The sequence below is a fragment of the Schistocerca gregaria genome, chromosome X (assembly GCF_023897955.1).
Source record: "Schistocerca gregaria isolate iqSchGreg1 chromosome X, iqSchGreg1.2, whole genome shotgun sequence".
Lineage (NCBI taxonomy): Eukaryota > Metazoa > Arthropoda > Insecta > Orthoptera > Acrididae > Schistocerca > Schistocerca gregaria.
The window spans coordinates 116,788,206-116,810,370 of record NC_064931.1 but is presented as its reverse complement, the minus strand read 5'-3'; the positions used below and the strand labels follow the sequence as shown (position 1 = coordinate 116,810,370).

The following is a 22,165-nucleotide window of genomic DNA, read 5'->3' as shown; positions in this document are numbered from 1 at the left end:
ATGAGCCCCCATTTTATAAGGCTAATTGGCCCTGGTCACTATGGAAATCTTGGCAGAGTTGTAGTTTACTTGCTAGCGCTCTAGGAGATGATACTGTTGCTCAGTTCTTTGCCAGTCTTAACATTATAGTACGAGTTGTTTAATATATGCAGTTGGTTGGGCCAAATAAAAAATCACAGTTTGTAGACATGCATTGCTTTATTCCATTTCGAGTTTAAGTCCACACTCCATCTCTGTCCCAAAGGAGAAGACTCCGACAACATGTGTCTGGGCCACTCAACACTTGCGCTGCTTCCGCCACATTTACAACACGCAAAGTAGTGTCTCCAAAATAACAATAATTTTCACACATTCTGGCATTCTAAGATTATTGTTTAATGCTAAATTTTGCTGTTCTTAATGAAATATAATAGTTCTGTTTTACTCCTGTGGAAAATTCCTCAAGACGTGTGGCACATGGATACAGTTAAACTTATATTTCCACGTAGTGCTTGAGTACCATATCTAACAGTACAGATTTCCATCGAAAACACCTGACATGTGCAAGTAATATCTCGGAGTTATTTTCAGAGTCTCTCTAATATCGCCTCCCACTAGCCACTGATGTTATTGTAACAATGTAATGCTGTCATGATTACAAGGCTGCATTACATTGTTGCAGTAACAATTGTTACCAGTAGGACCTTTGAACTGTAGGTACTGTGCACAAAAACTCATAAAATAAAGATATTGAAATATGCATCTGTTGTAAACAGGAAGGAACTGTAAAAAGTTACATTTTTTTTGTTGCTGATCATCACCATTAAACGATTTTATTCCATTGTTATTGACAAAAAAATTACATAAATGTAAAACCTGCGTCGTCTTAGTTTTTGGATAGTGTGTCACTATGTGCACAGTGGTGTGCCCAGTTTCGGTACCTTCTACTACTGAAAAACAGCCTTAGAGCCAGTGAAACGTATCTTGAAAATTGACCTTAGAATGTTTCTTGCATTTTTATTCTATAGTGTAGCTTATCAGGAAAACAACATAATTGTTTAGTTATCTCAGTCAGTATATTTTTGGTGGTCCACATTTAACCATAACATTAATGCTATGGTATTGGACCATCTAATTGATGTCATACTAAAAGATGAAAGTCACTACCAAAAATTTCCATTGACATACATGAATGACTAACATTGCTAATTTTGTTCTTTAATGGTTTACTCTTACTTGCACCCTCAGTATTTTCACTAATGATTGCTGCCTCTTCCAGTATTAAATATTTGTCACCATTCCCTTCTTACTGAATATGAATAGTAGTGCTGTTTCACCATTTCTGTTTTTCGCACAGCCTTTGTGCTTTCCCCTTTCTTTGGCTTCTGATTTTGGAATGTTCCTGTTATAGATATTGTCAACCTGATTTCATTACAGTCTCGTAGTTGACAGAGGGAGATTCTTCACTGATTTGAATTTGTTCATTTATTCATCCAGGTATCATTTGATAATGATATGGGGTTTATCATCATACTAATATGAAAATACATAGCTCAAACATGGAGACACGCAGAATATATGATGTTTTAATGAGGATCGGACAAGGGGTCAGCTGTGGCCTTGCCAAAGGAACCGTCCTGGCATTTGCCTGAAATGTTTGAGGGCAACTTAAGTCAGGATGGCCAGACACAGCCATCTCCATCTTCCTGAATATGAGCCCAGAGTCTTATGAACTGCATTGCCTCATTTGGGTAGTTGATGATGATGATGTGTCTCAGGAAGAAAGTGAGCTATTGCTGTTCTGTTTCTCCACTGTAGCTCTGTGTGCCTGTTCTTTTCAGCTGAGACAAATGTCACACTTTTCAAGATACTGGGTTGACATTTGACAGAAGCATAGTTGGAATCCATATTTCGATTTATATTTTCTGTGTGTCCCTAAATCATTTAAGTCAAATTCTTGAATGTTACTTGTGATAGTGACAGTGTTGATTCCTTCCACTGTCCTTGTCTTATCTGACCTAAAGCAATCTCTCTTATGACCCTTTTTTTATGAGCTGTTAAATTCTTATCTCCCTGCCTTTCTGTTGTTCTTCTCATTAGCTCCCTATGGATTGATCACTAAAAACTTCCACATAAGAAAGGAAAAATTCAGATTACCTCTTTTGTCTCAGAAGATATTTAGAAATGTATCATAGTTAGACAAAAATGATAATGAATAAAAGCAAGAAAGCTAGAAGAGATTAGACCACTACAACTGTTGCCACCTACTGATTAGTTATAAATTCTTCTTTATAGTGAGATACAAGTCTTGTCTCTGTATCTACCACATTTCTTATTTTGGTATACTCTTGTTATGTTGCTGGAAGTTAAGATTTTTTGTGATACATGCTTTGACACATTTGAAATAATCATCATAGTTTAATACATGTATGGCTTATTTGTCTTTAGTTTTCTATCTTTCTGAATAGTGTGTGCTGTCTGCAATAGTGTGCACTAGAAAGTACTGTGTACAAAAAACAACAAATGGTGATTGGTACTTTAACTCAAATTTTAGTGATGTAAAGTAAAAACATTCCTAATATAATTTCTATTTTCTGTGAGAAGGTAGCTGTATATAACATTAATGGTTTTGGTACATAGTGTCACGCAGCATTGTTTTCACAGGAAATGGTGCTGTTTCTTCATATACATCAGGTCCACCAAAGGCTACTGAGCGTAATGAAAATCTGACGGGAAACATTCAGTATTCTTCCACATCATATAGTGCTAACATTCCAGGAAGTTGCGTGTCAACAGCAGTGAAGGTATGAGTTTGAATATGATGATGTATTATGAAATACTGAGAATTACCTGCCGTAGAATTGCTTTTATTAATGTTTGATCTTCCTCAGGATGATGGTATGCCAAATTCTATGCAAGATCAAAAGTTTTGGAATCTTCGTGTTCTGACAGTTAGATTTTTTGTTATGCTTATGCATTGATACATGACTCTGCTGAAAACATGTTTGTGATCTTTTTCCAAAAAGCCTTACAATATCTACATCTTTTGTGCGTAAAATTCCAGGTATAAACTTGTAAACATGAGGAGTTTAAATTTATGATTGACATAAGCTTCTGAAAAACATAAATTTTTATGCGAGGTCATAAATGCAAAGTTTTAGAAGCGGAATTAGTTTTTCTAGGTATCTGAAGGAGAAAGGAGTTGGTATGTTGATGAAGGTAATTGACACAAGGAAGAATTTAATCATTCATAACTCAACCTGATATTTGTGAAATGGTCAAATATGTAAACAAAAAAAAACCAGACATATTCTTCAATGGCTGCCAAGGTCTTGGTGAATAGGTCTGGTGGTCATCTGAACTGGACGAGAGGAGAAAAGTGAAGAAAGGAAGAATAAATTTCTGTTTGATTTCTGGATGTTTTTCTTCTATACATAGGCTACCACATAGGAAAACTACCATACCATGAGGAAATTATCTGAAAAAGATGAAGTTATATATGACAAATGTTGATGAAAATCTTCATGCAGATCAGAGGTCCCCAAACGTTTTTGTTCCATAGATCACATGCCAATATTTTTGTGTTTTGTGTTGACCCTCTGCCTTTTTACAAATTGATCAACTTCAAATGAGTGTTTGGCAGCTGTTACAGTGATGCTCACTTTGATAGGTTTAACTGGAGAAGTATCAAGTTTCTTCAACACCACTATATAGATTAATAATCCACTGTGATATGTGCATAGTCAAAATATCCTCAAACCTAGTTTCACAATCTGTGTAAAGGACATTAAATGTTGGAAGTAGATTGAAACTTCACCATCCTGGCAGTTCGTGATAAATTGGAAAACCGGGAAAATTTACGCCTTCCCATGTTTTCCTTTATTAGTTTCATTCTGGCAAGAAAAGCTGAAATGCTGGAGTATGTTTTCATCAGATTTAGAGTGTCACATTTAATTTCAAGATTAATTAAATTTAGCACACAAATCTGTTAAATAAGCAGTGTCTGTTTTCTGCTTGATTAAATTTTCTTTTGAACTTAGATCTTTAATATGAAATAACTCTAAAACAGTCTCAAAAATTGAGAAAAAACTTGTCAAACATAGGCACCTGACAGCCAATGTACTTCAGTATGAAGGAGTGATTGATCACAGTTCTCGTCATGTTCTTCATGTAACTGTGCAAATAACCTAGAGTTCAATGTGTTGCTTCAAGTTTTGTTCACTCTGTTAATGAAAAATTGAAGAGATTGGTGAAACCTAGCACTCAGATTTTTTAGCAACTAAATGTTGCCGATGGATGATGCAATGTACTGCAAACACCTCGGGCATAGATTATTTTAAATGGTATATAAATCCACGGTAGCACTCAAACATGGCAGGTGCTGCATTCGCTGCTGCTGTTGCTGCTGATGTTATGTTTAATATAGGGATCACTTTTCCCTTGAAATAATCTTTCTGAGCATAAAATATTGATTCACTTTAGTGTCTGTTGTCACAGTTCTCGTGTAGATCAGTTCTTCATGGATTTCTTGGCTCATAACAAAACGAACATATGCCAGTAATAATGCTTCATTACCAGGTAAAGTTGACTCATCCATTTGTATGGCTAAATGCATCACTTGTAGATAACTACAGAACATGCTTTCAGTGTCAGAACTCAGTTCATCAATACATCTTTGAACTGTGTTGTTGCTCAAAGGAATTCTTTTGGGTGCATTATAAGCACATTTGTGTTGAACAGGTTTTTAAAACCTCTTAAATGGCTGGCAAAATTAATTGTACGTGGTTTTCCGGATTTTTGCTATAAGTAACAGGATATTTGAAGATGCCCGCAAAGCATCATAATCTCTTTGTGAATTTGAAGCAAATATGCTTTTCAAGTTTTTCCTTAGGCATTTGAAAGTTGTTTGAATCTCTGCCTGTTTTATGAGGGTGACACCTTCTCGAATGATCCTCCAGCTTGGATGGTTTCATAGTGTAATTGCTTAACACTTTGTTACATAAAAGGCACATACATAATTGTTTGGTGGACAATGGTGTAATAATGAATGCCATATTCAAATAATCGACAATGTACTTCCTACATTTCATTTTAGGTTTGACCATGTTTAGTATCACTATTCTGTAGACAAAAATTAAGCTATTTAGGCAAATATGATAAGACATATGAGTCAGAATTAACCCTATCAACCTCAGTTCATGGTCAGCAAATCTCTATGCAATCAAAGGAACTACAAAAACAAAACTTGAGATGAACGAGGGGTCCCTACTTCTGTATTAGTAGAGGTCAGTTAACTTCATGTTTTGTGTCTGGCCACAGCCAACTTCAGCAGTGTAACATAGAACTGTGCATATGCAGCCATTGCAGAGTGATTCTTATGCTGTGTCGCAAATTAATACATCTCTTGAAGGGTGACAACTAATGAAGCAGTTCCTCATCCATCACGGGTGGTGCCACATACTGTTTCCATTCCTCAGAGAGGGGCAAGAGGAACTAAAAAAAGAATTAATAATGTTGTGAACAGGAGAGAGAAAATAGTTGCTCCAGCCCCTCATTTCAGCTGCAACCTGCCTAAATGGGTCTCACTCTCGAGGCCCCCATTTACATATAATGCACCCCACCCCGCCCCTGCCCTTTTTTTCCACTGTCATGGACTCCTTCCAGGTTGAAATTGACCCCTGGGGTTTAATATAGACCACTTTGGGAATCGCTGATCTAGATCTAACTGTATGCTATGTAGGCCACTGTTAAGTGCATACCAGAGGATGTTTCCCATTGTACCACTCATTAATGCTTCTTCCCATCCCATTTGCATGCTAATGTGGAAAGAATGATTGCTTAAATGCTTCTGTGCACACTGTAATAAATCTAATCTTGAATTTGTAGTCCATGTGGGGATGATATATAGGGGCTTATGGTATAGTCATAGAGTCTTCACTTAATGCTGCTTACTCATGGTTCTTGAAACTTTGTATGTATGCTTTCAGTGGAATAGTTGACATCTTACCATCAAACGTCTGCCAGTTAAGGTTTTTCAGCATCTCCATAATGCTCTCCCATGGGTCAAAGGAACCTGTGACTATTTGTGCTGCACTTCCTTGTAAAACAGTCGTATTTCGTATGAATCCCACACACTTTAGCAGTATTCTATAATGAGTCACATGGGTATTTTTGAAGCAATCTCCTTTGTAGACTGACAGCATTTTCCCAGTATCTTACAAATGAATCAAAGCCTGCTACCTGCTTTACCTACAACTAAGCCTGTGTGGTCATTCAGTTTCATATCTCCACAGATTGTTACACACAGATATTTGTATGAGGTGACCAATTCCCACTGTGAGTTTTTGTTATTGTAGTCGTAGACTACTTTGGTTTTGCTTTTTCTGAAATGCAAAATTTTACAATTCTGAGCACCACTTTGCAATCTTATCAAGATGTGACTGAATATTTGTGCAGCTTTTATCGAACAGTACTTGATTGTACATAACTGCATCATTTGTGTAAAGGTTAAGGTTTCTATAAATATTGTCTACCACACCATTAATATACAACATTAAAAGCAAGGCTTGCAGGACATGTCTCTGGATCCTGCATGCAGTTGTTTATTTGGCAGTTTGTGACTCTACATTCAAGATAACATGCTGCCTCCTTGCTACCAAGAAATCTTCAATCTAGTCACAAATATAATTTGATACTTTTGTTAATAAGTGTTGCTGTGGTATGGAATCAAATCCTTTTTGGAAGGCAGTAAATACACCATCCATCTGAATACATTGTGCTATGGCATTCAGGATGTCTTGTGAGAGAAGTGTGAATTGTGTTTCGCATGATGGTGTTTACCAAGTCTATGCTGATTGGCATTGAGGAGGTCAGACTGCTCGAAATACTTCATTATGTCTGAGCTCAGAATATGTTCTAAGATTCTGTAACATATGGATGTCAAAGATATTGGATGTTAGTTTTGTGCATCACTTCTGCTACTCTTTCTGTAGATGTGTACAATATTTACTTCCTTCGAACTACTGGGCACCGTTTTTTTGTTTAATGTGTATTATGATTACAAGAGATGCTATGTAACTCAACCACATATTCTTTGTAGAACCTGATTGAAATTCCACCACTCTGAAGTTTTTTAGCTGACTAAAAGAAAATCAAATACTGAAATGCACACCCTCATCATCCAGTATCATGTATAAACTGCAGAGGTTCCAGATGGCTTCCTGGAAACAACTTTTTGTGCAATCCAGTACCACTCATGCGTAGTGTTGTGCAAGATATTACATACCTGAATGTCTTTACTTAAAAGTCTTAGCAGGTTACACAAGGCTGCTAAAATGCTTGGTTACTGAGTTGATCTATTAAGTGTCTGCATTAGTGAGTGGTGTTGAAAAGCAGTGCTATCATGGCCCAGTTTCCCTTCCTGCACTTCCGGATGCCCGGTAATGTTGCTGTCACACCTTAAGAAAGGAAGTCAACAAGTGGAGTTTCTCTAGTGTTGCAGGAAACTGGTGCCTATTTCCTTCATGTCAGTACTGTGAAAGGCTCTGATAGTATCACATTTTTGTGTTCTTTTGATTCAAAGGAACCTACCCATTCAAACTGAATCTTTCACTAACCAACCACCATTGTTGTCCAAAGGCAACAAAACTACTCAAAATATCTGCTTTTCAAGTGATGCTGTTTGCAGAGTGTTGCCCTCTTGTGGCACCACCAGCCATTTACAACGGCAACAACACAGAGCTTCTCTATATCATTTTGAATGATCCAAGTATAACACACAAGACGGAATTACATTGCAGATTTGGAAAAGACTGCACAGATTTCAAAACAAAAAATCAGTATAACTCCATACAAAAGACCTGACTTACATAAGCTGAAAACAATGATAGGCCTTTGTCACTGGATGAATATTTGATAGCAAATCTATTAGCGTAACAAAGTAACCCAAGATAACGTATTGTCACTGGAACATTTAACATTGTTCTAAGAGATTTCAGAGATAAGGTTTTTTCAATGTCTGGCACATGCTAAGGAACTGAATGTTTCTTCCTTATTACTATCCACCAGTTCGGTAAGAAGAGCTGAACGGGTATTTTGGAATGTGCAGCCATCATTTCTGCTCTGCAGATTACTCTACTTTGATTATTTCTGTGTCAAAACTGAAGTTATACTTCTAAAGTTTTTTATCTAATGTTGTTGAGATAAAAGCACCCATGAACTCGGACTGTTAGGCTATTCCATAGACAAACATGTAAAGATCACTATTGTCTTTACTCTGTAATTCTGTAATCCACATTGAAGGAGGAGTGTCACCTTTGGTTGTGCTCATGCCATTGTTTTTAAGGCATTACTTTGCTGCCAAACATTACCGTATTTTAACAGACTATGAGGCGCACCTTAATTTATAAACAACCTTTTTAAAAAATGTTTTTATCATTAGATTACATATCCAGATTTTAAAAAAATATTAGTTTATAATACCAAACTGACCTTTAAAATCACAGAAAATTGTCATCTGAACATTCTTCTTCCTCCTCCTCCTCCTCCTCCTCCTCCTCCTCTCTCTCCTCCTCATTGTTATCCTCTTCATATACAAGACAGCCTTCACTGCCATTGAGAGTGTTGTTTATGTCGCACTTATTGAAAGATATTATTGTTAAATCTTTACTCACTCTAGACCACGACTACTTTATCTATTGACACATTTATTTTATTGCAGGTTGTTTTAAAACTTCCTTCAGTGTGAATTCACGTTGGGTTTCATCCATTGTCCATTTGTTCCATTCCTCTGTCATATACGCTTTAAATGGTTTATTTATTGAGATACCGAGACATTGCAATTGTGAAGTAAGTCCTGCTGGAATAACAGAAAGCTCTGTATTTTTCTGTCTCAGCTTCTACTTCAAGAATTTTTCAAATATTTACTAAACTGATCCACCACAAAAAGATAACTCTTCTTCAATAAAGCCCCTTTCCTTCGCTCCCACACACTGTTAATTCATTATTTCATACCAGCCTTGTCCATCCAACCCTTGCTGTGTGCATGAACAAAACCATATGTTAGTATTTCAGAAGGTTTTGACATTGTTTTGCACTTGAAAATGATCATTGGATTAAGTTTAGTACTGTCAGCACAACATGAAAGGACAACAGTATTGTGCATTCTTTCATGTCCACGTGTTTTTATAGTTACAGTTTTAGCACCTTTCATGGCAACATTTCTGTTGCTCAGCACATCAAATGTCAGAGGAGTTTCATCCATATTCATTATTTACCTTAGTTCCACACTTGATTTACTTTCAAAATTGGATAATAAAGCAATGGAAAGATGATTTTTTTTCTCTTGATACTCGTGTGCCAGTTTGTGAGATATTTTCGGTTTGTGCTAAATACACTTCATAAACCTGTAGCACCAGCCGACTCCACCTTTAAAATCTGCTAAGTTCAACTGTAGAGCTAGCTTACAAATGTGTATTTGAATAACTTTAGTATTGATTCGAAAGCCATTTTGATGGTGTCCTTGAATCCATTTCTGTTTCCATGTTCTTCTGCCTATGCTATTACTTTCAGTTTACAGCTCACATCATATGAATATCTTTTATTTTTTTCCATTACAAAACTGGCTATTAACAGAAATATTTTTATGTTACTGGTAACACACATCACTATGGATTCAAGTTCACTGGCACTGTAGATTGCAATGATGCATCATAGGCTAGACAGTGTTCTGGGTTTTTGCTGGAGGGGTGGGAGGGAGACAGTGTTATCAAGCTTGTGAATCCCCACAATTCATGTTCGTCTCATCGGTGCACTGCTGCTGCCGCCAATTGAATACAGTGTTACCAGATAGAGATAGGTCTCCCACAGCATCGAATATATGACCATCGGTGACCATGCAGCTCGTTAGAATGAAATTACAATGAAATGAACACCCTTAGCTGCTTACAGGCATTGACATACGTCAACGGGGACAGATGAAAATGTGTGCCCCTACCGGGACTCGAACCCGGGATGTCCTGCTTACATGGCAGACGCTCTATCCATCTGAGCCACCAAGGACACAGAGGATAGCGTGTCTGCAGGGATTTATCTCTGGCACGTCTCCCGCGAAACCCACATTCTCACCGTATTGTCCCGCACATGTAAGCAGGACATCCTGGATTCAAGTCCCGGTCGGGGCACACATTTTCATCAGTCCCTGTTGCCTGTAAGCAGCTAAGGGTGTTCATTTCATTTTAATTTCATTTGTATTGTTTTCAAAACAGTTCTTTGATACCTGTGTTATTATAGCATTTTGCCAAGTCAGCGGCAAAATAAGAATGCTATGGAGGTGATTTTTTTACCTGCATTTTCACCCTACTTTTTGGAACAGTGATGATATTATAATTTTTATGTGGTTTATATCCATTTATTATAATACAAGTTGTTGTGCAGAACATTAAATATGTTACTTATGTTAGTGCAGAAGTTGCAAGTGATGATTATATCATCATATTTCTCTGTGCTTGTAATATAATTTTTCAGACGAATGTTCTTTATGTGAAACTAGTTGAGTAGAATTTGAATTCACGCTTTGTGATTCGTTTCTACAACAAAGATTTTGAATTTAGGTACATGGCTGCCTTAGCACATCTGCATCACCTGTTGTGTCAAGCACAGTGACCTCTACAGCACATCAGTTTCAGCGACTAAAAGTTGAAGATGCATTATCGTACTTAGATCAAGTCAAATTCAAGTTTGGTAATCAGCCACAAGTTTACAATGACTTTCTTGACATTATGAAGGAATTCAAATCACAGAGGTAAAGCTTCTATTTTGAACATTTCTTTTTATTAGTTACATATCAACTATGAATACATGTAATACTAATAACCTTATTTCTTATTTGTTTACGTGAGGTTTGGTTTAGATTCATGTACCAGAAATATCAATAAATTACTGATGTGTTTCTGTAAATAGTACAACTAAAAGTGATAATGTTTTTTAATTATTTGACGAAACATTTTATTTGATATTTTCTATGAGGAGACTAATAGACAATTTCTTGGTCTACTGCTACTAGTGAACCCAGCAGTACTCCACAATTGCTAATTATGTATGGGAATTGTATATATATCCTCATCTCCTTCATCGCCCCTCTCTTGGCTCACTTCCTCCTCCCCTCCCCCTCCCTTCTCTTTACCCACCACCTCCTCCCCCTCCCCCTCTCTCTTTGCCCACCTCCCCCTCCCTCTCCCCCATCACCTCTCTCTGCCCCCCTCCTCTTCCTCCTCCCCCCTCCCCCCTTATCTCGCTGTCAATCTCCTTCCTCCCTCTCAACTTCTCTCCGTCTCCTCCTCACCCCTCTCTCTTGAAACTTCCTCCCACACTCCATTCATATCTTCTTCCCATCTCTCTCTGACCTTGAGCCTTTTTATTGTTATTTGTTATTGTAAACAAAACCTTGATTTGAAAATGAAGTAACTGAAAATGAATGGGTAAATCAGTTGGGAATACCTCTCGAGCTGCTGAATATTGGAGGATAGTAGCTTCAATGATAGTTATTCTCATAGTTTTAACGTGTGAAGGGACAGGATTGCAAAATTCAAATTATTCAGATTCCATAGTAGTATCATAATCATAAGTTGATAAGCCGTAAATACAGCACAGCCGATGTCTGTCCAAATGTTTATTATGTTTTGCTTCGCGCGGTTCCCAGAACTCCTAAAGACAGATGTTGACTGTGGATATTGTACCACAGACACAGTCCCTTTGACTGTCTAAAGATGTCACTAAACCTGCCCAAAGATGTAAACAATCATTTGGAGGCAACGCGGTCAGACTTAACGCCTTAGACACACTGTCCAGCAAGTGCAGCAAGGTGGAGGTTCCCTGCTGTTTTGGGGTGGCATTATGTGGGGCCGATGTATGCTGCTGGTGGTCATGGAAGGTGCCGTAATGGCTGCATGATACGTGAATGCCATCCTCTGACCGATAGTGAAACCACATAAGCAGCATATTGGTGAAGCATTCGTCTCCATGGACTTCAGTTTGCGTCCCCATCGTGCACGTCCTACAGGATAACGACATTACTTGGCTAGAGTGGCCAGCATGTTCTCCAGACATAAACCCTATCGAACATGCCTAGGGTAGATTTAAAAGGCTGTTTATGGACGTCATGACCCACCAACCACTCTGAGGGATCTACGGAAAATCGCCGTTGAGGAGTGGGACAATCTGGACCAACAGTGCCTTGATGAACTTGTGGATAGTATACCACGACAAATACAGGTATGCATCAATGCAAAAGGAAGTGCTACTGGGTATTAGAGGTACCGGTGTGTACAGCAATCTAGACCACCACCTCTGAAGGTCTTGCTGTATGGTGGTACAACATGCAATGTGTGGTTTTCATGAGCAATAGAAAGGGCGGAAATGATGTTTATATTGATCTCTATTCCAATTTTTTGTACAGGTTCCAGAACTCTCGGAACCGAGGTGATGCAAAGATTTTTTTGATGTATGTATTAAAAAAATATTAGAGTATTGTGTGAAAATTTTAAGTAAATCGTTCAAGAACTTTCCCAGGCTTTTGTTAACCCCCCCCCCCCCCCCCCCCGTCCCCCTCCTTTCCCCCCCCTTTTCCGCTACCCTCCCCCCCCCCCCCCTCTCTCTCTCTCTCTCTCTCTCTCTCTCTCACTGTGTGTGTGTGTGTGTGTGTGTGTGTGTGTGTGTGTGTGTGTGTGTGTGTGTTAAATTTAAAAAATTATGTAGCTTATGTCCGTCCAAACATTTATTAGGGTTTCTTTTAAATATCTGAAGTAAATTGGTCGGGAAAATTTCAAGTCCTTCGATATTTAGTATTTGAAAATGAAAACACTTAGTGACTTGCAACAAACTTCACACATAATTTCAAACCTTAATGAAACTTTTTATCTCTGACCACTCCCACAAAATGATTAAACGGAAAATATTTATTGCTTGCTACATTTTAGTTATTCATGCAGTAAAACTGCTGCATCAGGCATGACATTTTAATATATTACTTCATTACTACTAACAACATACGTGACACATTTTGCAGACAGTATTCACATACACCACTAAATGTACCTGTGCAATTATATCATCGTACAACACACAGTTAGGTGTCTATTCATGTATTTATACCGATCTTCTATTAGTCCATCTCCTCTGTCCCCCTCACTCTGACTATTTACTCCTCTCCCCCCCCCCCCCCTCCCTCTCTGTCCATCTCCTCCTCTCCCCCCACTCTGTCTATTCCCCCACCCCTCAATATGTTCACTTCTCCCTTCCCACTCTCTGTCTGTCCCTACCCCCTACCGTATTTCCTTCTAAATCATAACTAATATGTGAAACTAATTTGCATTCCAAGGATCTAGGATTAACTTTTTGCCTGTGGCTTCTCCAGTATACACGTATGTTGAATATATTTAACATATTTCACACATACTTGTACACATGTGTCACCTGTATCTATAACAAATCTCGCCCTGCAGTTTCACTTTCACGCAGCTTAGTGTTCATGACATCATATCTCCTGAACTATGTGTCATGCAATGATATATTTTTCCAAGTACATTCAGCAGCATATGTGGATACTGTCTACAAAATGTTGTGAATAGAATTAGTAGTAAAGAAATAATAAATGAAAGTATCCTGTATAATGTGGCAGTTTTTCTGAACTGTGTGTCATACAATGATATAATTTTGCTGGTAAATTCAGTGGTGAATACTGTCTGCAAAATTTGCCACAAATTCAGTTGTTAGTACATAAGTAATACATTAAAATGTCGTGCTTCATGCTGCAGTTTTACTGCTTGAACAGCAAAAATGTAGTAAATAAAAAACCTTTTTTCTATTCCTCATTTTGTACGGTTTGGCAGTAAGAAATAATTTCATAAATGTTTGAAATTATGTGTAAAGTTTGTTGTAAATCACTAATTGTTCCTATTCTCAAATACTGTATGAACAAATTATTGGTATTCGCAGGGCATGGGCTACACTGCCCCCCCCCCCCCCCCCCCCTCATATCACACTCTACCCTCCACCCCTTTCATAGATAGATGGTTCTTACCCCAACAGTGATTCATTCCAGACAGCAAGTGATATGTGCACGAAGTTTGGTTGAAATCATTCCAGTGGTTTACAAAGAGAGATGGAACATAAATACATAGAAACACCTCTTTTACACTTTTCAAGGGACTTCAAAAAAATGGTGTAAAGCACAGGAAAATGAAAAATGTGGGAAATAACATTTCAAGCTGTAAAAGCTACATGTGGGATAACCCCTTGCGCTTTATGTATGATATATGTACATAATAGGTACCAAAAGACTTGTCAGGGACTTGTTTATTATTTAATAAGGTTTATTATCTAATAAAAACTGGTGATGTAACTGGAACTGATAACTGTCTGGGAAGTAGGAACATTTTACTCAATTTCACATGTCATAATCGATGTTTCTGAAAGTCAGCAGCTGTCATTCATTATTTAAATAATGAAATACTGCACTAGTTATGTATTTTTTCATGCTTATCACAAGGTGTTTCAAGACTTTTTTCCTTGTTATCATGTGCAAATATGTAAATAAGTAATTTGTATGGTGTTTAATATGTGTTATTCTGTGTCTCTTGTACTGTAGTCATCTGTTTGAGGTGCCTCATCAGTTATGTAGAAAATAACACACACACAAACTACCAGTCACATTGAGTGATTGTGTAACATCACAAAAAATTCATACTTCAATACTGCACTTGACAACGAGAATATATTCTCGAAACACGTTTTGCTCATCGTGAATAAAATACATAACCGGTGCTGTGTTTAAACTAAAAACATTTGAGCAACACAAAGTGAATAACAGTGTCAACTAGTGCTCCCAAGTGACCATACGCCGAAACACGCTAAATGTGGTTTGACAAAGGTGTCACAATGATCACAATAGTCATGAAACTCCATTTGCACAGTCAAGACAGTTTGGAAATGGTTGTGATTGGTCACGATATCTTCACTCAAACAAACCTAGTTACTCACATCAGCCACTATGCCAAATAGAGCTTTGCTAGCGGCATGAAATATGGCATGAATTTTTCCAACTTATAGACGTTTACTGGTTCATTTTTTCTCCACAAACATTTTTTCTTAGTGGGTAAATTGTGGGAAAATTATAAATATGGTGATGTGTAATCAGACACAGATTAACATTGTGGGCATAGGAAATTTGACAAGACCAATAAAAAAATAACATAAATGGCGAGAAAATGTTAATTCCGGGAACTTAAAAGTGGGGTTATACTGTATGTGTAAATTCATTTTTATAACATGTATGGACTCATATTATATGATATTCAATCTCTGATGTGTAAAAACACTAGTCGAGTGCCCAGTGTCACCTAGGTAGGTATTTGTTCCAAACTCCATTTACTCCATTCCTCCTCCACCTACTCCCCACCCCCCCCTTGACCCCCTCTGCCAGCACCACCACCACCACCACCACCACCACCACCTCACACTCTGTCCATCTCCTCCTGCCCGTCTCTCTGTCCATCTCCTCTTCTTTCTCTCTGTCCATCTTCTCCTCTTCCCTCTCCCCGAACATCTCGTCCTGTCTCCTATTGTTGCCTGTCTCCACCTATCCTGTCTCTCTATCCATTTTCCCCTCCACTTCTCTCTGTCCATCTCTTCCTCTCACTATCTTTATCTATGTTATGCTTCCATCTCTCTGCGTGTCCATCTTCTCCATCCCTCTTTCTGCATGTCTGTCTCCTTCATCCCTCTTTTTGCGTGTCAATCTCCTCCATCTCCCTTTCTGAATGGCCATCTCTTCCTCCCCCTTTTCTGTCCATGTTATCACATTCATTCCAATACGAGACTAATGGTTCTTACCCCCACAGGGTTTCTTTCCAGGTCATAGCTAATATGTGTACCAAATTTGGTTTAAATTGTTTGTAGCACTTAGGAGGAGGTGTGGCACATACATACATTTTTATAATATGTATGGATGTTGTCCTACATATGAACTTTACACCAGAGAATGTATTTTAAATATCTTCCACTTTCTCCAAACTGATAGTGTTTTATGAATGAAAAATTAGGTATATTAATTTGTCACCAAACTGTTTCCAATATTCAGGGAAGATCAGTGTAATGAATTTTGTTTAATATTCATATAGGGTGTTTACCCTGTTATGAGATGAGATTTCTCCACGAATTCCATATTTGAAAAATACAGAGTCCTCTTGCATTTGCAAATTAAGCTATTGCTGCTGAGGTCAATGTTGTTACATTGTGTAATAGATTAATGTAGTAGTTGTATCACATTTACAGGTGAAGCTTTGGCAATTGAGGTGACACACAGATTTAATTTGAAGAATTCGGTAGGTTTGGAGAGGGAACAGAGACATCAGCTTGGCCGAGAACTAGACTCAATGTGGGGAGGGGAGTGGTAAGTGGGCAGCAAATTTTATCGTGCTGCCAACCATGGAAATGTATACCACTTTCCATGTCGTTTTATGACCATCTACCTTGTTTAAACTGCACTTCGCCTGAATCTATATTATTAGAATTGAACTGACTTTTAAAACTGAGCCGGACGCAGTTGCCGAGTGGTTCTAGCCACTTCAGTCTGGAACCGCACGACTGCTACGGTTGCAGGTTCGAATCCTGCCTTGGGCATGGATGTGTGTTATGTCCTTAAGTTAGTTAGGTTTAAGTAGTTCTAAGTTCTAGGGGACTGATGACCTCAGATGTCCCATAGTGCTCAGAGCCATTTGAACCATTTTTTTTAAATTGAATAAATACTCAACAATAGTATACATTTCTATGGGAGGCAAACTAACGGTAACGAAAGATGTTCACACCCAACAACTGAAATGTGGCACAACAAATGAAACGTGAGTGTCAACAATGGTACTAAGGCTGCTATTGCTGTACAGCACTGTTGATTTTCCACATTGGCTGCAATGTTAATCTGAAGTGGTGCAATTTCTGCCATAGGGAACTGAGAGGACAATTGTTTGCTGTCATTCAGTTTGATTGTATTGTTGGATTTTAAGAACTGTAAATCGTAGCAAGTGACAATGGATGCAAATTACACCTGTGATTTTGTTAACAAATGTGGATCTACGAGTCTGTGTTTTACAGTGTGTTCCTACAGGCGATACAACAAACTGTACAGGAGGAAGAAAATTTTCTGTCACAGAAGCAAATGTTTGTAGGTTGCATCAGATAAAGAATAAATTAAAGAATAACAATTCTACATGCTAAACTGTCTGGGGACTGAAGCAGGGAAGATTTCATGAATTGCAACATCAGGTTGTACAGTACATGCAGGAGAAACACAGTAAAGGCTTTTCGACTACTCAGGAAATTATCTGCATGAAGATGAAGATGCTGGAGATAAAGAGGAATTATTGAACTGCATGTGTCATGAAATTCAAATCAAGTATTGGCTGGTGCATCAGGCTGGGAAAGAGGGAGGGACATATGTTACAATGAAGAATAAGACTAGCTCAGTGACTTCCCAAGGCATTTGATGAGAAACTACATGTGGAATAGCCTTACATAATCCATCAAAGGAAATGGAAAGACAATGTTGTAGGCTATATGGGCAACATTGCTTAGATGCCCGTTTATTTTGATGTGCTGTGATACCATTGATGGGCTGATGATGACCAACAATAGTGATGCCACAGAAGACTGGTATGGATAGCAGGCAGAAAAGGAAGTGAAGATAAAAATTAACCCTTTAACTGCTACAGGTGTGCTATTTATATTCTGTGCTGAGGGTGGCTTTGTTGTCACTGTTATTTCTCCCTTAATGCTGCTGCCTATGCTGAGAGATTGCATTCAGATTTAAAAAAAAAAAACTATTTGGTGAAAAAATTGGGTTTTTGCACAGCTTACAGTCTGATATCTTCCTTTGATATAGGACTGAACTTCATTTCGTTATTTGTCGTTGTTACTGTGCTATATTGAATAAAAAGTTGCATGAATTTTTATGACTTTGCAGAGGCAAAATGCATTGTGTAGATTTTGTGTATGGTAGATTTTAGCCCATAAATTACTGTGTATGAAATGAAAATAAGGTATCAAAATTTCATTTAAAACTGAGAGCACAGTGGTACCTCATTTTATTCTCGAGATAGTGGTTTTTATATCTGGCAGATAGAAGCACACAGTGCAACCAGTTCCATCTGTGCACTTCGGGAACCGTGTGGTCAAAACAATCATTACATTTCATAAATTGTTCCAGCTATTGAAAGGAAGTTTTTTGGAAATGATAGCACACAAAGAGGCACGTATGTTGTATTATAAGTACTCTAAACTTTTTTATTCATCAAGATGTGGAAATAACTTGTCCACAGCAGTGAGAGGGTTGGCGGAATGGGACACAGAAACATATCAATAACATTTAAGGAAAACCCAGAGGCTTTGTTTGAACATGTCCTCAGCACCTGGGGAGTGGCAGAACAAGACAAGTTAAAGTCAACTCATCCACAACAGCCAAATGGTTCTAGTGTAAACCATTTCTTTTTGTTTATTTTATTTCTCCATGTATTATCAAAATGTAAACAATCAATAAATGACATCAGGTTAGAATTGTTATAATGCTAACTTTTTAGCCACATACTTTATATCAGTAAAACAGTTTTCAATTTGGATTAGTCAGAATATGTTAAAGATAAACATTTCTCAAGCTACCTCTTTGAAAAAAAGGGGGTGGGACATCTTATTATAGAGTGGCAGTCTGTGGCCCCTACAGTCGTAAGGATTGCGCTGTGCAGGATGCGGCAGTGAGGATCTGTGAGATACTCAAAAGTGTAAGAAAACATTACTGTCAGTTATATATTTATTAATCACAAGTACACAGTTGCCATCTTCAAAGCGCTGCATCTTCTGCTTATTTCTGCTGTGTTGGTAACTGATTAGTTACTCTTAAGATAGACCTGGGCTTTCCTGTGACTTGTGTAGACACCATTATGATGGTATCCTCCTGTTGCCATGCAGCCATTGTGCTACGTCTGCTTGCTAGGGCACTCTGCCAGTTCGGAGTGTTGCAATAGCTTCTGTATTCACTGCTTGTCAATCAGTATTTCTCTCTTGCTGAAATTCCACTAGTCATTGGCTTGTTCTGCACCGCTTCTGGATTTGCCAGGGAAGAACTTCGATGTTTTTTAATATCCTCCTGGAATACTATTCTGGGGCACAACATATTTTCACGGCTACCATATATTGGGGTAAATATGCTTACTTTTTTCTGAAGTGTGCACAGTTTATTGTGGTTATAAGTGGAATGAGTATTATTGGTGGTAAGTTACAGCGCGCCACTCCATTCTCTGTTCTAAAGCTCATTCTGGACGCTGGTCATTACTTGCCCACCATTTTAGTTCTGTTGTGTTTATGTGTGTGAAAGGATGCGGTGGGTACTGGCTGTGACGTTATTTATAAATATTTTTAATTTCTGTATGTGTGGCAAATATGCTACTTTCTTAACAGAAATTTGCTTTGCATTTCAAACTAGGTTTTGCAAACAATTTTTGTATGAAGAGCTGACAAACATTTGAGGTGTGTTTCATTATTGATGGGACATTATGCTGTCAAATCTGACAAAGATTGAATACCTTTTAATTTGTATCTTTTGTCCAATAATGTATCATAATGCAATCTTAGTGGCATCATCAGTGAAACACTGCTTTGTGTTTATTACAAGAATGGTATTAAATTTAATTGTGCTAATGTTCGCCAAAATTGTACTAGGTATAATCTACATTGATTCAGGCAGGAATATGGGTTATGTTTTGAGCCTCAGGTATTATAGAATTTAGCGTATGTTAAAATTCAGTACAAAGTCAGAAACCTCTTTTTACCTAGTTTTGTTTTTAAAAAAATCGTAGCCTGAAATACAGCCCATCGAAGATGGTGCCTCAATCAACATTTATGACTTTTAATTTTCCCCTAAATATTAAAATCCTATATGTCTTCGTTAAAATTCAATATTTTTCAAAACTGTCAATCCTATTTGCCATATAGTTGAAGAATACTGTATTCCCTGGATTGTATGACATAAAACCTTCCAAACAATTATGGGAGAGTGAAGAAGCTTCCAGATAATTACAGAATATAGAATAGTTTTCAAGCACAAACTGCATACATACAAACAATTCTCTGTTTTTGGCATATTACATGAAAGGGAGGACACTGGAATTGACATTCAGTTATAAAGAGGCAGTTAACTAAATTTGTTGTCCAGCAGTACCTTTGAGCTTTTGTGAACATTGTGCTAATTGATATGATGATTTCAAGTCTGGTTCAAAGTAAATATGTTTTTAGTGATTACTCTCTGTGTTATAAATCTTGTGACATCATATCAACAATAACAGTAAGTGAACAAGAAGATGGCTCCCACAATGTTACTTTTGTAGATTTTATATCTGCTGAGGAAGAGTTACGTTCCCTTAATCAAGCAGCTGTAGTGGTTGGTCTTAGTCTTGTTAAGAAACCATGGTTAAGTCATGCAAGTCATCAGGTATACCTACAAAGAATGCACAGTGAGTTTAGTGAAGCTCTGAGTAATTACACAAAAACAAAACTGACCACTTTCTTCAAAGTAGAAATTCCTCTTCAGAGGAAAATAAATCAAAAGTAGCTTGAGAAATTTGTCAAAACTTTTGTAAAATATCAATTCTGCATTTGAATTGTGTGCATCCTTCAGTGAAGATGTGCAAGTTCCAACAATAGTCCCAGTATTCTTTTCAATGAAGAACATTTCATACTGCATTCCAGCTGCATCAAAGTACATGGTGGACAAAGTAAGAAATGCGAGAGCTGTAAAAGACCCTTACAAAGCCTTCCTATGAATAAAGCTTATCTTCAAACTGTGCAGTTGTTTTATCTGGGAAATAAGCCAGGCTGTTCTCGACAGAGTGCCAATAGAAAATACACTATCAGTGTAGTAGTAACAGGAACAGAAGTGGTGAAAGTGAAAAGATTTCTGCACTTAATAACTTTTTGCAGCGTAAAAGAAGGAACATTTGATATCCCACATTGGAAGATCAAAATTTTATGTACTACATCATAAATAGATAGTCCCACAAATGAACATAGAGATTTGTGCTTATCTGTATATTGTGCAAATTTTGACGTTTTCATGCTAACTTTGAAGAATATCATTAAAGACATGACATATGGCACCTTGGTTGGCCATATGAAGTTATTAGTGATCTGTGATGTAGAGTTAAAAACCACCACGAATGTTGCAGTTATAGGTTATGATAAAGGACATGACTCAGCACATACATTGTTGGTTGTATGTAAAATTCTTCAGTTGTTGCAATCACAAGCAGAGTAAATCAATGTTATTTCAGATGGTGCCCCCAATCATTTCAAAAATCATTACCAACTATCTGAATTCACATAGTTGTTTGTGCCAATGGAATGGGTGTACAGTGTTACTGGTCATGGGATAGTATAAGAGGCCCTATTGAAACACTGTGGTACAAAACATATGTCCACCTTTAGTACAGTTGCAGTTCAGAATGCTAAGGATTTTACAAGTATGGTAAAATTGTTCACATCAACAAGCTTCATCTGATTGCCCAAAGTTGTAGAATTCTAATATCAGAAGGCAGAAGAATGATCTAACCAAATTAACAGTGTGAAAGAAATTCAGAAGACACATGTGTGAACTCAAATGATGACCAAACTTACATTGCATAAACTTCAAACAGCAGAAAGAAATTTCATTTTGTCCTAGAAAATCTCAGAAAAAGCAACTTTATACTCACATTCACAATCCGTTAAGTAGAATGTTTGTGTTGTGTGTATGACAGTGACTAGTGTATTTGCACACGTTACAGATATGAGTTGTTAGTTAAGTGAAATCATTTTCAACTTTATGATACCACATGGACCAGCTGCTGTATGTAGATTTCCATTTGCAAGGCAGTGGCCCTAGGACTAGCACTCACTTCCAGCCTGCAGTGTTTTGCAGAAATATAAAATGAAAATAATTATTCATCTGAACATGTTTTTAGTTTATTGAAATAATTTCAGCTCTCAGCGGTGTTCATGGAACTTATATATTTTGCAACTTCCAAATATATTTTGGTTGTTCCTAGTTTTTTTTAAAGTTGTGTATGTGATTTGTTTTTAATAATTAAAATATCTTGTCAAATGAAACTTA

General features: G+C 37.5%; 1 protein-coding gene across 1 annotated transcript in view; it reads left to right on the top strand.

Moving 5' to 3' along the window:
- The window catches only part of LOC126297921 (uncharacterized), a 264,238-nt gene that overhangs the window by 62,725 nt on the left and 179,348 nt on the right, over positions 1 to 22,165 (top strand). The window contains exons 3-4 of the mRNA XM_049989236.1: positions 2,644 to 2,783; positions 10,590 to 10,780. Of these exons, the coding sequence (XP_049845193.1) occupies positions 2,644 to 2,783; positions 10,590 to 10,780 (331 nt within the window). The remainder of the gene's footprint in view (positions 1 to 2,643; positions 2,784 to 10,589; positions 10,781 to 22,165) is intronic.